Raw genomic sequence first — 12192 nt, 5'->3', positions numbered from 1 at the left:
GGGCCTGCTACATTGTCTCTTGTGCTTCCAGGGTGCACAGATTCATCGGGAGCCCTTCAAGGATGGAGCCTCTGGACATGTGTTCTGGCAACGCAAGAAGCCTTGGGTGGGCTTGCTTGACCCCTGCCCAGACTGTCCCTATCCTAGCTCTTGGCCATCAGATGGGGTTTGACTCTCTTGTCATCCACCCACTCCAGGCAGCTGGGCCACTTTGGTCAATATACCATCATTTAAAGGGGTGTCTTGTTTGAATGGCCTTGGAGAGGAGGAGGAAGGGTGGAATTTGACAAGAGCTTCAAGGGGAGATGCTTTCAGGGTCGGTCAGCTCTGAGAACTAACAGTCCAATCCTATCCACAATTTCCTGCGAGGAAGCTCCACTGACTCTAATGGGACTTACTTCTGAGTAGGCAGGCATAGGATTGGGCTCAGGCCGCAATCCTAGCCACAACTACCTGAGAGTAAGCCTCATCCACTCTAATGGGACTTACTTCTGAGTAGACATGCATAGAACTGGGCTCTCATGCTGCAATCCTAGCCACACTTTACTGGGAGTAAGTCCCACTGAAAACAGTGCATGGGATTGTGCCCTATGTGGACCCTCCAGAATCAGGGGCAGTAATACACCCCTGGAAGCCAGAGGAAGAAGACCCACTGTTCATACCCTGAGTGCGGGTCTCCCGGTGGAATCCTCTGGCTGGCCGGCAACTCGGACCCAGGATGCTAGGACTAGAGTCCTTGGGGCCGACCCAGGAGGCTCTTCTAGGGTTCTCGAGACCAAGGGCGATGGAAGGAATAGAGCCCCCCCCCCGTGCAATGGGAGGGAGGCAGGTGAGGCAGAGCCTCCCCCCGGAGTCCTTCAAAAAGCGCCGCCACCCTGTGAGGCACCCAATCACCCACAACCCACGCGAGGAGGGAGGGAGTGTAGTACACATGGGTTGTGGGTGCTTGGGCGCCTCACAGGGCTGGGGTACTTTTCGAAGGACTCCAGGGGGAGGCTCTGCCTCCCCACCCTCCACACGTCCCTGGAGCTCCCCGCCTGCCGCCTTCTGGCCCCAGAGGCGCTCGTGGGCAGCCGTGGCTCCGCCGGGGGCGCCTGGCTTTCGGGTTCAAGGGCCATTAGGGGCCGGTTTCCTTGTTGGCCGAGAGGCGCTGGAGCAGAAGCGGGCGCGGCCTGTTTGCAAAGAGTTAAGGAGGCGGAAAGCGCCGCCGCTCTCCCTGGAGACGGGAACTTTATGAAAGTCCGATGGGCCGATAAGCGCCCGCGCCGCGCCGCGCCGCGCCTTAATTAAAGCGCAGAGGAAATTGCGGCGCCCGCCCCGCGCCCCTCGACGTTGCCGGGAGACCGGCTCCCCCCGCGCCCGGCTCCTTCCACGGGGGGGATCGTGCCGCATAATCGCCACCGCCGTCGCAGGCGTCCCCTTCCCCGGGCGATAAGACCCCCCGCGGGCGCCGGGTGCGCGCAGAGCTGCCATGAGACGCGGCGCGGCCCGGACCCTGCTGCTCAACATGTACCTGCCAGGTAGGGCGCGGGGGACCGGCGGGGGCTGCCCGTCCGGCTCGGGGGCTGCCCCTCCGCTGCTGCCCCTGCCTGCTTCCTCCGCGCCCTGAAGAAGCGGCGCCCGGCCGCCGCGCCTGCCTTCCCCCTCTTTAAAGCGGCCTCGACGGCTGCCGTCGGAAGTCGGATTTCCTTTTTCCTGGACGCGCTTCCTGGCTTCATAGCGCCTGGCCGCGGGGGGGAGAGGCGGAGGGGGGACGGGGCGTGCGCGGAGAAGGGACTCCCTTCCCCAAAGCCTCCTGGGTGGGAGCTGCTGCTGGGCTCGGTTGGGGGCTTTGCCTTGCCCCACTCACTCAGTCTGCAGTCCTAGCCACACTTACTTGGGAGTAAGCCCCATTGACTAGGATGGGACTTTCTTCTGAGTAGACATGCATAGACTTGGGCAAGCCTATGCATGTCAACTCAGAAGTAAGTTCCATTAAAGTCAACGGGTCTTACTCCCAGGAAAGTGTAGCTAGGATTGGGCTGTCACTCACTCAGGCTACAATCCTATCTACACTTTCCTGGGAGTAAGCCCCAATGACTCTAATGGGACTTACTTTCGAGTAGACATGCCTAGGATTGGACTCTCACCGCTTCTCTCTCTCTTATCCCTTACAGACCCGGTTGGGGAGTCGCTGTTCAAAGACGGCAAGAACCAGGCGTGGGGCTCGCTGGGGCCCGGGGTTCAGAAAGGTAAGAGCGGCACTGGGAGAGAGAGGGGCTCGGGGACTCTTCCAAGAGGCGCCTCGCGTACGCGCCCTCCAGTGTAGTTGCCGTAGTGTGGTCGGTTTGTAGGCTCCTTCCAAAGGGCAGATCTCCCACCGCGGTACCCAATTGCGATGAGATGGCGACGGTGCCAGTGCAGCCCCCCCTCCCCCCCAAAAAAAGAATACCAAGGCTCCGCATCTTGAAGGGCATCCTTTTTCCCTTTCGAAGATCTGAGAAGGGCGCTGTCGGAGGGATTCCCACTTCGCTCAGTAGCTGCTCTTCCTACTTGGGGGGGGGGGATTTAGAAAGGGATGCTTGAACTCCATCCGTCGCAAGACCAAACTCGACGGCATCGCCGGGAGGGGACAGAAGGGAAAAGCCGCTCTCTGCGCCAGGGCTTGCCGGTGCAGGGCCCAATCCGGTCCAAGGGATGTAGCCGCAATGCGGTAAGGGAACTGACATTCCCTTACCCTGAAGAGGACTCCGTGGCCGCCTGCCCGTGGGCAGGGACAGTGGGTAGGATCGGGCCCACAGTGCTGGAGTCGATACCTTCCCGCCTACGTCTTTGTGCAAGGAGGAGATGAACCGGGTTCGTTGCTTTCGAACACCCTTCCCAAGCCAGTCCTGGAAACGAAAGGGGCTCACCCCCCTCCCCCGGGGCTGTGATACCAATGAAAACGGGGATTTTTTTTTAAATGCCGAAAACGATGGGAAACTGCTGCCTCCACCTTCCACATGGAGGTCTGCAGCCCCGTGACTTTCAATGGACCTTCCTTCCAAGAGCTTCAGGTCGCCCCCTCTCAGACCCCCCCTCCGCCTTTCAGACCAGCAGCCCTTCCATACCTGACATCTTCCGAATGGGATCCGGCTGCGCACTAAGGGCCCAATCCTGTTCAGCTTTCCAGCTCCGCTGCAACCGCAGTGTAGCCCCGAGGTAAGGGGACAAATGTTCCTATATCTTGAGGAGGCCTTTGTGACTCCCCCCCCCCCCACCGCAGGATGCAGCGTATGCCCCATTGGTAAGGCTGCACTGGCCCTGGAAAATTGGATAGGATTGGGTCCTACGGCTGCAATCCTATCCGCACTAACTTGGGAGTCAGCCCCATTGACTGCAATGGGGCTTACTTCTGAGTAGAAATACATGGGATTTGGGATCTAAGACTGCAATTCTATCCACACTTATTTGGGAGTAAGCCCTATTGACTAGAATGGGGCTTCTGAGTAGGCATGCCTAGGATTGGGCTCTCAGGCTACAATTCTACCCACACTTACCTGGGAGTAAGCCCCATTGACTAGAATGGGCATTATTTCTGAATAGACATGCCTAGGACTGGGCTCTAAGGCTGCAATCGTATCCACATTTACCTGGGAATCAGCGGTGCTTACTGCTGAGTAGAAATGCATAGGATTGGGCTCTAAGACTGCAGTCCTGTCCACACTCACTTGGGAGCAAGCCGCATTCAAAATACATTCACCATTTAATATAAATGGATTTAATATAAATCCAGTTCGTCAGTGCGGTTTACGCTTAGGTCGTGGATAGGATCGCAGCCTGACGCCACTGCCATCCTTTCGGACTCCACTGACTGTCTGCCTTCCACTTGCCAGGTGAAGCCATCCTTCCTCCCCCTCCGCATCCCTCCGTTCCTCCCCCAAGATGTTCACAGGGGGGTAGGTCGGGATGTCTCTGGAATCAGGCGCTGGGAGTGGCGCTTGCTCGCAAGGGCGGTCAGCGTCCCCAGCGACTCACGACTCTGGGGGGGCTGGAAAATTTTCCAGTGATCTGGTGGTGAACCTCGTTGGGTAATTTGGGGACCAATTCCACATCCTCCCCCCTTTCCAAGAGCCCACGCTGGACCCTTCCTTCCCGCAACGCACCCAGCACTGCCGACTGCCCGCACGAGCCCCTGCAAGCCTACTCAGAAGTAAGTTCCATTGTGTCCAATGGGATTACTTCCAGGCAAGTGTGTCTAGGATTCCAGCCTGTTCCTCTCTCCCAAGAGCCTGTTTTGGTTTTGGTTCGGAGGCTTCCCTAGAGAGGACCCTTAGACGGGGTGGGGGAGGGTTTGGGCCCTGCCCTGTGGTCCTGGGAACAATGCGAGCGAAGAAGATTCTGGGGCATCTTCGGGGCTTCTCTGGACCAAGTAGCGCCGCGGGACTCGTTCCCATTCCGACGCCCAACAGCGAAAGAGACGTCCGCGTTGGATCAGGACCCGCGCGAAACGGGTCTGCGGATTAGGGGTTGTTTGTGGTTAAAAAATGAAACGTCCCCGGGCGATCTCCCTCCTGAACGAAATGAGGCTGCAATTCGATACAAAACTTTCCTGGGAGTAAGTCCAAGTGAACACGATGGGACTTACTCTAGAGTAGACATGCAGAGGCTTGTGCTGTGGAGCTGCTAAGAATCGTTTCCGTTCTCAACCCGCCGCCTCGGGGATTTTCCACCCTTCTGTTAGTGACCTGGCATGAACTCCAATAAGATGCTAAAATAGGAACTGTGAACGATCCTTCCGTCGTTGAAACCAAGACAAAGGAGAGTGCAGGCAGTCGGTAACGAGGTTCGGGTCGTTCCGCTCACGTTCCACCGGTTTACATAAGAAACCCCGTTTAACGGACTGGGGGGGGGGAAATCTGGACATTCATTCGAATTTTCCTCCTGCTTGCCCCCCCCCATCACCTTCTTTTGCTGGTGATTCAACTCCAGCCCCCAGTGCGCCTTCTAGGAAAGGCGTTTCGCGGTTTGGGGAGAGGGGGGTTGCCTGTGGCCACCCCGAAGGGGAGGAAAGGACTCTCCGTGGAAAGCCACCCGACCACCTCCCCGCCCGACTTTCTTCCACAGATCTCTATGGGGTGCGGCTCCAAGAGGCGCTTTCCTTTGGAACGGCCCGAGACTTGGCACCTTTACGCGCGCAAAAAGATCTCCAGGCCCAGGAACATTCCTCCTGCCTGGACTGGGAATCTGAACAGTCCCTCCCCCCGCGAGCATCGATCCCGCGCTAGAGAGCCTTCCAGCCGTTCGTCGTGGGCCTCCTTTCTTTCTTAAAAACCGTCGGAGCACCCCGGACGGTGGGGCAGTCCGTGTCCTCGAGATAGAGGGGCTTGCCCGCAGGCAGCTGCTCAGCTTGTGCGCATCACTTCGGCAGGGCATCTGGGGGGTGGACCCCAAGGTCCGTGTGCACACAATTGCAGCCGGGGCGCGATCGCAGCAGAGGGGACGTTGGGGCGGCTGGAGGGCACAAGGTTTGCTCCACCGGATCTGACCCCAAACGAGGCAACTGGAAGGATGACCCGTCAAGCGGGTCGAGCAGGCTGCAATCCTATCCACACTTACCTGGGAGCAAGCCCCATTGGCTCTAATGGGACTGACTTCTGAGTAGACATGCATAGACTGGGTTCTCAGGCTGCAATCCTGTCCACACTTACCTGGGAGCAACCCCATTGACTCTAATGGGACTGACTTCTGAGTAGATAGGCATAGGATTGGGCTCTTAGGCTGTCAACCTAGACGTAGCAGGTGCCATTGAACTCCGTGGAAGTTGGCAGGCGTGGGACTGGATGTCAGTGCTCCGATGTAGGCGAGCGAGCCCGGGCCGGTGCTCAGGAAAGGCTTGGTGGACACCTTCTTGGTTGAGATCCTCACAAGACCATCCTAGCCGCGGCTTGAGCCTCAGATCGGATCCTCCCCTAAACCCAGCGAGGAGAAGAAGCCCTTTCCCCAAAAGCCCGAGGAGGACCAGGAAAAGGAAGGGTTGGGGACAGATATTCTGCTTTCCTCGCTTTGGGGCTGTTGCGGATTGCTGGGATCATACCTGCTTGGTCCCTGCAATCAGTGTGATCCTAAGGACAGCTCCCATCGTGCCATCGTCGTTTACCCGCGGACTTAAGACAACCTGCTTAATCGCGACGCAGCATGTACAGTGTTTCCGTACCACTGATGTCTATGGCAGAGCTCCAGCACCCGCAGCCCCGATCCCTGGTAGAAATGCCACTGAGGTTAGGTAGGGTTTACTCCCAAGGAACCATATAAAACTGCATGCGCATACAGCACATCTATACATGCTTATCTAGACGTGAATCTCACGATGCTAAATGAGGGGCTTATGCCTAGATAAGAATCCACAGGACTGCAGCTTTAGAAGTGTTTAATGTTGACTGGATCGTGCTCTTTTTTATATATTGGGGGAGAGGGCGCACCCATACCTGTGTACAGAATGTCTGTGTACACTTGATTTTAGCAGGGAAATAATTCAGAAATCTGAATCAATGGCCTGTTTTTGTTTTTTCAAACTAACAAACATTCTTACATTCATTTTATATGGCTTCTACTGGAGAAGGGTTGAACAGGGCACTTTTCAAGCTGTCATCTCAGTGCAAGTGAGAAAGCTCCCATGGGCAGATCCCCTCTGGTGCATATGCTGTGCACACCACAGAGCGCTTGGCAGCCTGCTATTCCAGTTGCTCTATATTGTACTCCAGGGGTCCAGTGCGGTTCCCCTGGATGTATCAAGAACATGAGATTCATTGCCAAAGTGCTGGTCAATGCCATCCGCTTTAATGATGCAGGGTACCCTACAATCAAGGGTACGAACACAACCTCATCCCGTGTTCAGATCCTCCACTGCAGCAAGAAACACAGTTAATCTCACAACTCACAGGAATACACCAGAACCAATGCAGACTCAAATATAAGCAAATAGCTTCACTGATTAAAACAGTCCTCTCAATATTCATCTGCTCATGTTGATTAGAGATTCCAGACCGAATGACAATCTCCATATATTATTGAATTTTTTTAAGTTCTAAAAAAGTTTTTTAAAAGTTTTAAAAAACAAAAGGAGTGTATCCCTTGTACACTATCCTGAGCTCCTTGGAAGAAGTGGGGATACAAATCTGAATGAATGAATGAATGAATGAATGAATGATCAGGACAACACTTTACCACCCTTGCTTCACTTATTTACGTTTGGTGTTTGTTTCTGACAGCACTAACCTGATCTGGCACAGTCAGCTTAGCTGGAGGTCTCCTTGGGGTAAGGGGCTCTATTTCCCCTTACACCCTGTCAGACCCCAGCCTGCCATATGGGGCTTCTTGGATCCGTGCCAGCTATATTGCTATATAACACCTGGAGGTGTTATATACACCTGGAGGACTGGGGAAGGGGGTTAGGATACAGCAAAGGAGGCCTCTTCTGAACCCACCCCTCTCCTGGCCCCGATCCACCCCATTCCACCCTCCCCCTGCCCACAAATGTTCCCTACCTGCCTCCCCACCACCCTCTCCCCATCCCTGCTACCTGCTCCATTTTGTGCTGCTCCTGGATGCAGGGCTGGTGGGCTGGTTCACAAAAAGCCACAAACATGCTTTACAGCACATTTGCAACACTCTGAGGGCCCAGTCCTATTCAATTTTTCCATGCTGGTGCAGTTGTGCCAATGGGGCATGCACTGCATCCTGTGGTGTGGAGGCAGTCACAGAGGCCTCCTCAAGGTATGGGAACATTTGTTCCCTTGCCTTGGGGCTGCACTGAGGCTGCATCAGTGCTGGAAAGTTGGATAGGATTGGGCCCTGAGTTGGCGCAGGGGTAGCTATACTGGCTCAGGCAGACATTTGGATGATGTCGTCAGAGACCCCCAAAGTCTATGATGAACATATCGTATGGTCACAGATTAGAACAAACATAGGAGAGGAAATCACTGTTCCTATTCTTTCTAAGTCTTCTCAGGCTGTGCTCTCTTCTGAATAAAAGTATAATCCCAGTAGAGGCCTGTGCATTTTCCTCTGGCTTTAAACTTCACATAGTGTATGTGAAAGCAAAGCGGCTTACAAAAAATCATAAAAATGTAAACATTAAGATCTCCTGTAACCAGTGAACAACCTAAAAATCTCATGAAAAGTCAAGTTCACCTCTTGCAGCTTCAGATAAAGGGATCTCAGGTAGCTTGGGCTGATGAAGACAGCTGCCCAAAAACCTTGAGCAACAACTGCCAGTCATATGTTGTGTAAAGCGCTGACTGGAAAAAGAAAGAAGACCCCACCCAGTACAATGCTATCCAAATGTACAGTAGTTTTCCTCTTTCACCAATCAATAAATTGGAGATGGAATAGGGAAATAGGGAATAGGGAAATAGGAGATGGAATAGGGAAATATGACATGTAATGGCATGCAGAGGCTTAGGGCCCAGTCCTATCCAGCATTGATGCAGCCATGCCAATGGAGCATGTACTGCATCCTGTGGTCGTAGGAGCAATCAGTAAGGCCTCAAGGTAAGGGAATGTTTGTTCCTTTACCTCGAAGCTGCATTGCGACTGCATTGGCACTGGAAAAGTAGATAGGATCAAGCCCTTAGTGGCCCTAATAGATAAAGCATTAACTTCCAGAACTGGGGATTGTGGGTTCAAGTCCCCCATGGCTGTTGGCTGCTTTAAAATATACTTTTTAAATACATGTCTATACTGATTTTCTGAATAAAATTCACACATGTTGGTTTACAATAAATCATGCCACAATCAAATCAGCAGAGAAAACAGGTGGCAGCCAAAAACATACATTTTGTGAGAGAAGGAGTCCTAGCACAGAAGCAGAGCACAGGTCTTGTACGCAGGAGATGCTGGGCTCAATCCCAGGCTTTGCCACACAAGGCTGAAAAAGCCCCACATCCAAAATGCCAAGAAAGCAGCTCCAGCCAGCACAGACAACACTGAAGCAGAGAGGTCCCACTGCCTGAGCCCAGATATCAATCACACACCCACCCCTTCATGTGTGCCCCCACAAGCACTATTCTTACAACCCAGGCCCAGACAGCAAACTGGAAAAGGTTGCCAAAGCTTCCAGCAGTCTCTCCCACCCACCCAGTGAATGAAAGTCACAGCCAGCAAGCAATCCCAGAGAGCAAGCAGTAAGGGTGGGGTGGCCTGTCCCACAGTCTGGCAAATGGGCAGCCAAGGCAGTAGGAATGAATGAGAAACACAGGGCACCAGTCAGGTTGCCCCATGGACATGCCAGCCCCGAGACGGACCAGGACAAAGTAGCCTCATGCATGCTCGTATGAAAAACTCAACACAAGATGCATTATTATTAGACATAACTGTGGGAGAGCAGTGATGGCTTATAACACAGGCCTACAAAATTGAGGGTCAGAAAAGTTTTTCCCAAACTTTATGGTGGTTTGATTTGAATTTAGGGTGCCGATTCCAAAAATGGCATCTGTTTTACTCTATCACGTCTAGTTTTGGAGATATAGTATAGCTTCATCTGTGAAGGGTTCAAGCAGCTTCCTCATGAGGCAGCCATGGTGTAAGCTTCTTCATAAAAAGCTACTTGAACCATTCACTAAAAAGGCTATGCTGTGTCTCCAAAACTAGATGTGACAGGGCAAAATGGATGCCATTTTTGGAATCAGCACCCCAAATATATCCAGGAATTGGTGTAATGTTTAAGGAAGTAAAATGTGTGTTGATCTGTGTAATAGATACTTGGGGTACAATCCTATCCGCTTTTACCTGGGAGTGCCATTGACTATAATGGGACTAACTTTGAGTAGACTTGCATAGAATCAGTGGCAGCCAAAGGTCATTTGGCTCCAGGGACCTATACATTTTTGGCACCCTTTCCATGAGAAAATTATTTTCAGTAACAGTCATGATATGAAATGAATAATAGTAATGGCCAGAAAAGAAGCTCAGACAGTGAACATTTTCTTTTATTGAACTTATAGGTTTCGCATATGTAGTCAACATTAGAGATCATAACCCAAAACAAAAGCAGAGAAGAAATGCCCATCAAGAAAATATGCAGTGGGCTTCTGCTCTCTCATACATACAAAAGCAGTTTTATTGCAATATGGAAGAAAGGCAAAATATACGTACACTTAGAAGAATACATTTGGTTTTCTGAAATGCTTGCAACAAGCTATTCCCAGTGGTAATTCCAGTGTAATTCACTTTTTGTTACATAAGGTGATTGTGTTTTCCTTTTTTGGTTTCTTGGCTATACATTTTGATTTCACTGTGGTTTGTTTCATTGTGTTCTGCATGAAATTACACACCAATTGATTGTGTAATTACACCAATTACACACAACATGATGGTCTTATTTGAAAATACCAAGATTTAAAAAATTGGGAGGTGGCCTCTGTCACCCCCCTGCAGCTTGGCACCTAGGGCCCAGGCCCCTGGCCCCCCATTTGTATGTCTCTGCATAGAATTGGGCTCTATGAGAATGGTGATTTGGAGACTGGTCCCAAGGTAACATGGGACTGAGCACTGGAAAGCTTGTGACTACTAATTATTGCATCACTCTGTTTATTAAAGTTGTATTATATGCCAGTCCTTATTTCGGTTGTGAATACTTCCAGAAGCAAAAACATCACAGAGGGCATTAGGTATGTGGTTGACACATTGAGCAACTAATTTGCCTGCACTTAGCACAACCTCTAAAGGAGCTCTTACTGGGAAGGAACCAAAGATAGGAATCAAAGGTCTGGCTCAATATCAGGCACTTTTATATTATGTTCACATGGGGGGCTGCTCCCTCCCAATTGTAGGCCTTCCTAACTGCTCATCTTTTGACATTTCAGGCAGTGGGCAGATCCAACTGTGGCAGTTTCTGCTGGAACTGCTTTCAGACCGTGCCAACCTGAACTGCATCGCCTGGGAGGGCACCAATGGGGAGTTCAAGCTGCTGGATCCCGACGAGGTGGCCCGGCGCTGGGGGGAGCGGAAGAGCAAGCCCAACATGAACTATGACAAGCTGAGCCGAGCGCTGCGCTACTACTATGACAAGAACATCATGACTAAGGTGCATGGCAAGCGCTACGCCTACAAGTTTGACTTCCAGGGCCTGGCGCAGGTCTGCCAGCCAGCCACGCCTGACCACACCCTCTACAAATTCCAAGCCCCCTTGCCCTTTTCTGGCATTTCCAAACTCAACATCATGGCCTCGGGGGTGACCCCAACCAGCTTCTCTTATTGGCCAGGTTCAACCCCGACCTTGTACCCCACTCACAGCCTGCAACCTTCGGCACCTTTCAGTACCATGGCAACCTCCCATCTCAACAACATGAACAGCCACTACCACTAGGCTGCAAGTGGCTGCAGGGGGTGGGAAAGGATGTTCCCTCTGATTTCACCCTGGGACACCTCCCATTTGACTAAGGAGGCAGTATGTAGTGGGGAGGGAGACTTCATTGAGAAGGGTTGGATCTCAGTGGTAGCAAAAAGGAGCTGCATGACCGAGGGCCAATTCTGAGCTGTGGCCTTTCTCCTAGGAATACAAAGTCCTTAATTTCATAGGGACCATTTCAGCAATGTCCCAGTTCGCCATTTGAAACACACACACACACACACACACACACACAGACTGACCTCTCTTGTACTTGGTACTCTTGGAACTCCAATCATGAATGAGTGTTGAGGGGAGGGCAGGGCACAAAGGCCCAGTTAAGCAACTCATACAACCACACATCAAAAGTGGCTGATGATGGAGGTCCAACCTGGAGCAATGAGGTATTCCCCAGCATACACTGAGGAAAGAATTCTATCAAGCCTGTGCCAGATCTATGCTTATAAGTATGTCCAAGCTAGGGCTATACCAAATATCCCACACTTTCACATTTCAGGTCAAAACTAGTTGTGGTGGAGATAAAATTTCTCCCTCCACCCCCCCCCCCCCAAAAAAAACCCACTTAAGACTTTAAGACTGCAAGAATTTATTTTCCCTGCCGGCAGCTGCATCTTGGTGCCATTCCTCACATCCAAATGTAGCATCTTCAACTACCTTCCTGGTCTAACCATAGAGATGATTCCACCCAATCAGGGATCACCTAATAGAGATGTCGTACTTAGCCAGTAGGCTATGGCTGTGTAATGATGTCACTTAAGGCAATTTAAGGGCAATTGAAACAAAGAGCAGAAGATTTTGCTAGAGGCATGAAAAAAGTTCCAAAA

The 12192-nt window shown here is 51.9% G+C and overlaps 1 protein-coding gene across 1 annotated transcript; it reads left to right on the top strand.

Moving 5' to 3' along the window:
• The first annotated feature begins 1471 nt into the window (after positions 1 to 1471).
• FEV (FEV transcription factor, ETS family member) lies at positions 1472 to 11326 on the top strand. The gene is made up of 3 exons (XM_066611160.1): positions 1472 to 1520; positions 2157 to 2231; positions 10824 to 11326. Exons 1-3 carry the CDS (start codon positions 1472 to 1474, stop codon positions 11324 to 11326), a joined length of 627 nt encoding a protein of 208 aa, XP_066467257.1.
• Positions 11327 to 12192: the final 866 nt, after the last annotated feature.

Source organism: Tiliqua scincoides, chromosome 1, assembly GCF_035046505.1.
Source record: "Tiliqua scincoides isolate rTilSci1 chromosome 1, rTilSci1.hap2, whole genome shotgun sequence".
NCBI classification, from domain to species: domain Eukaryota; kingdom Metazoa; phylum Chordata; class Lepidosauria; order Squamata; family Scincidae; genus Tiliqua; species Tiliqua scincoides.
This window is presented reverse-complemented; position numbering and strand designations above follow the sequence as displayed.

What these genes read in the sequence shown, in the direction of transcription:
- FEV (XM_066611160.1), top strand. Translation starts at nt 1,472, where the DNA reads ATGAGACGCGGCGCGGCCCGGACCCTGCTGCTCAACATGTACCTGCCA. An exon ending in GCTCAACATGTACCTGCCAG is followed by an intron (nt 1,521 to 2,156) that starts GTAGGGCGCGGG and finishes TATCCCTTACAG; the next exon opens with ACCCGGTTGGGGAGTCGCTG. An exon ending in GGGGCCCGGGGTTCAGAAAG is followed by an intron (nt 2,232 to 10,823) that starts GTAAGAGCGGCA and finishes TTGACATTTCAG; the next exon opens with GCAGTGGGCAGATCCAACTG.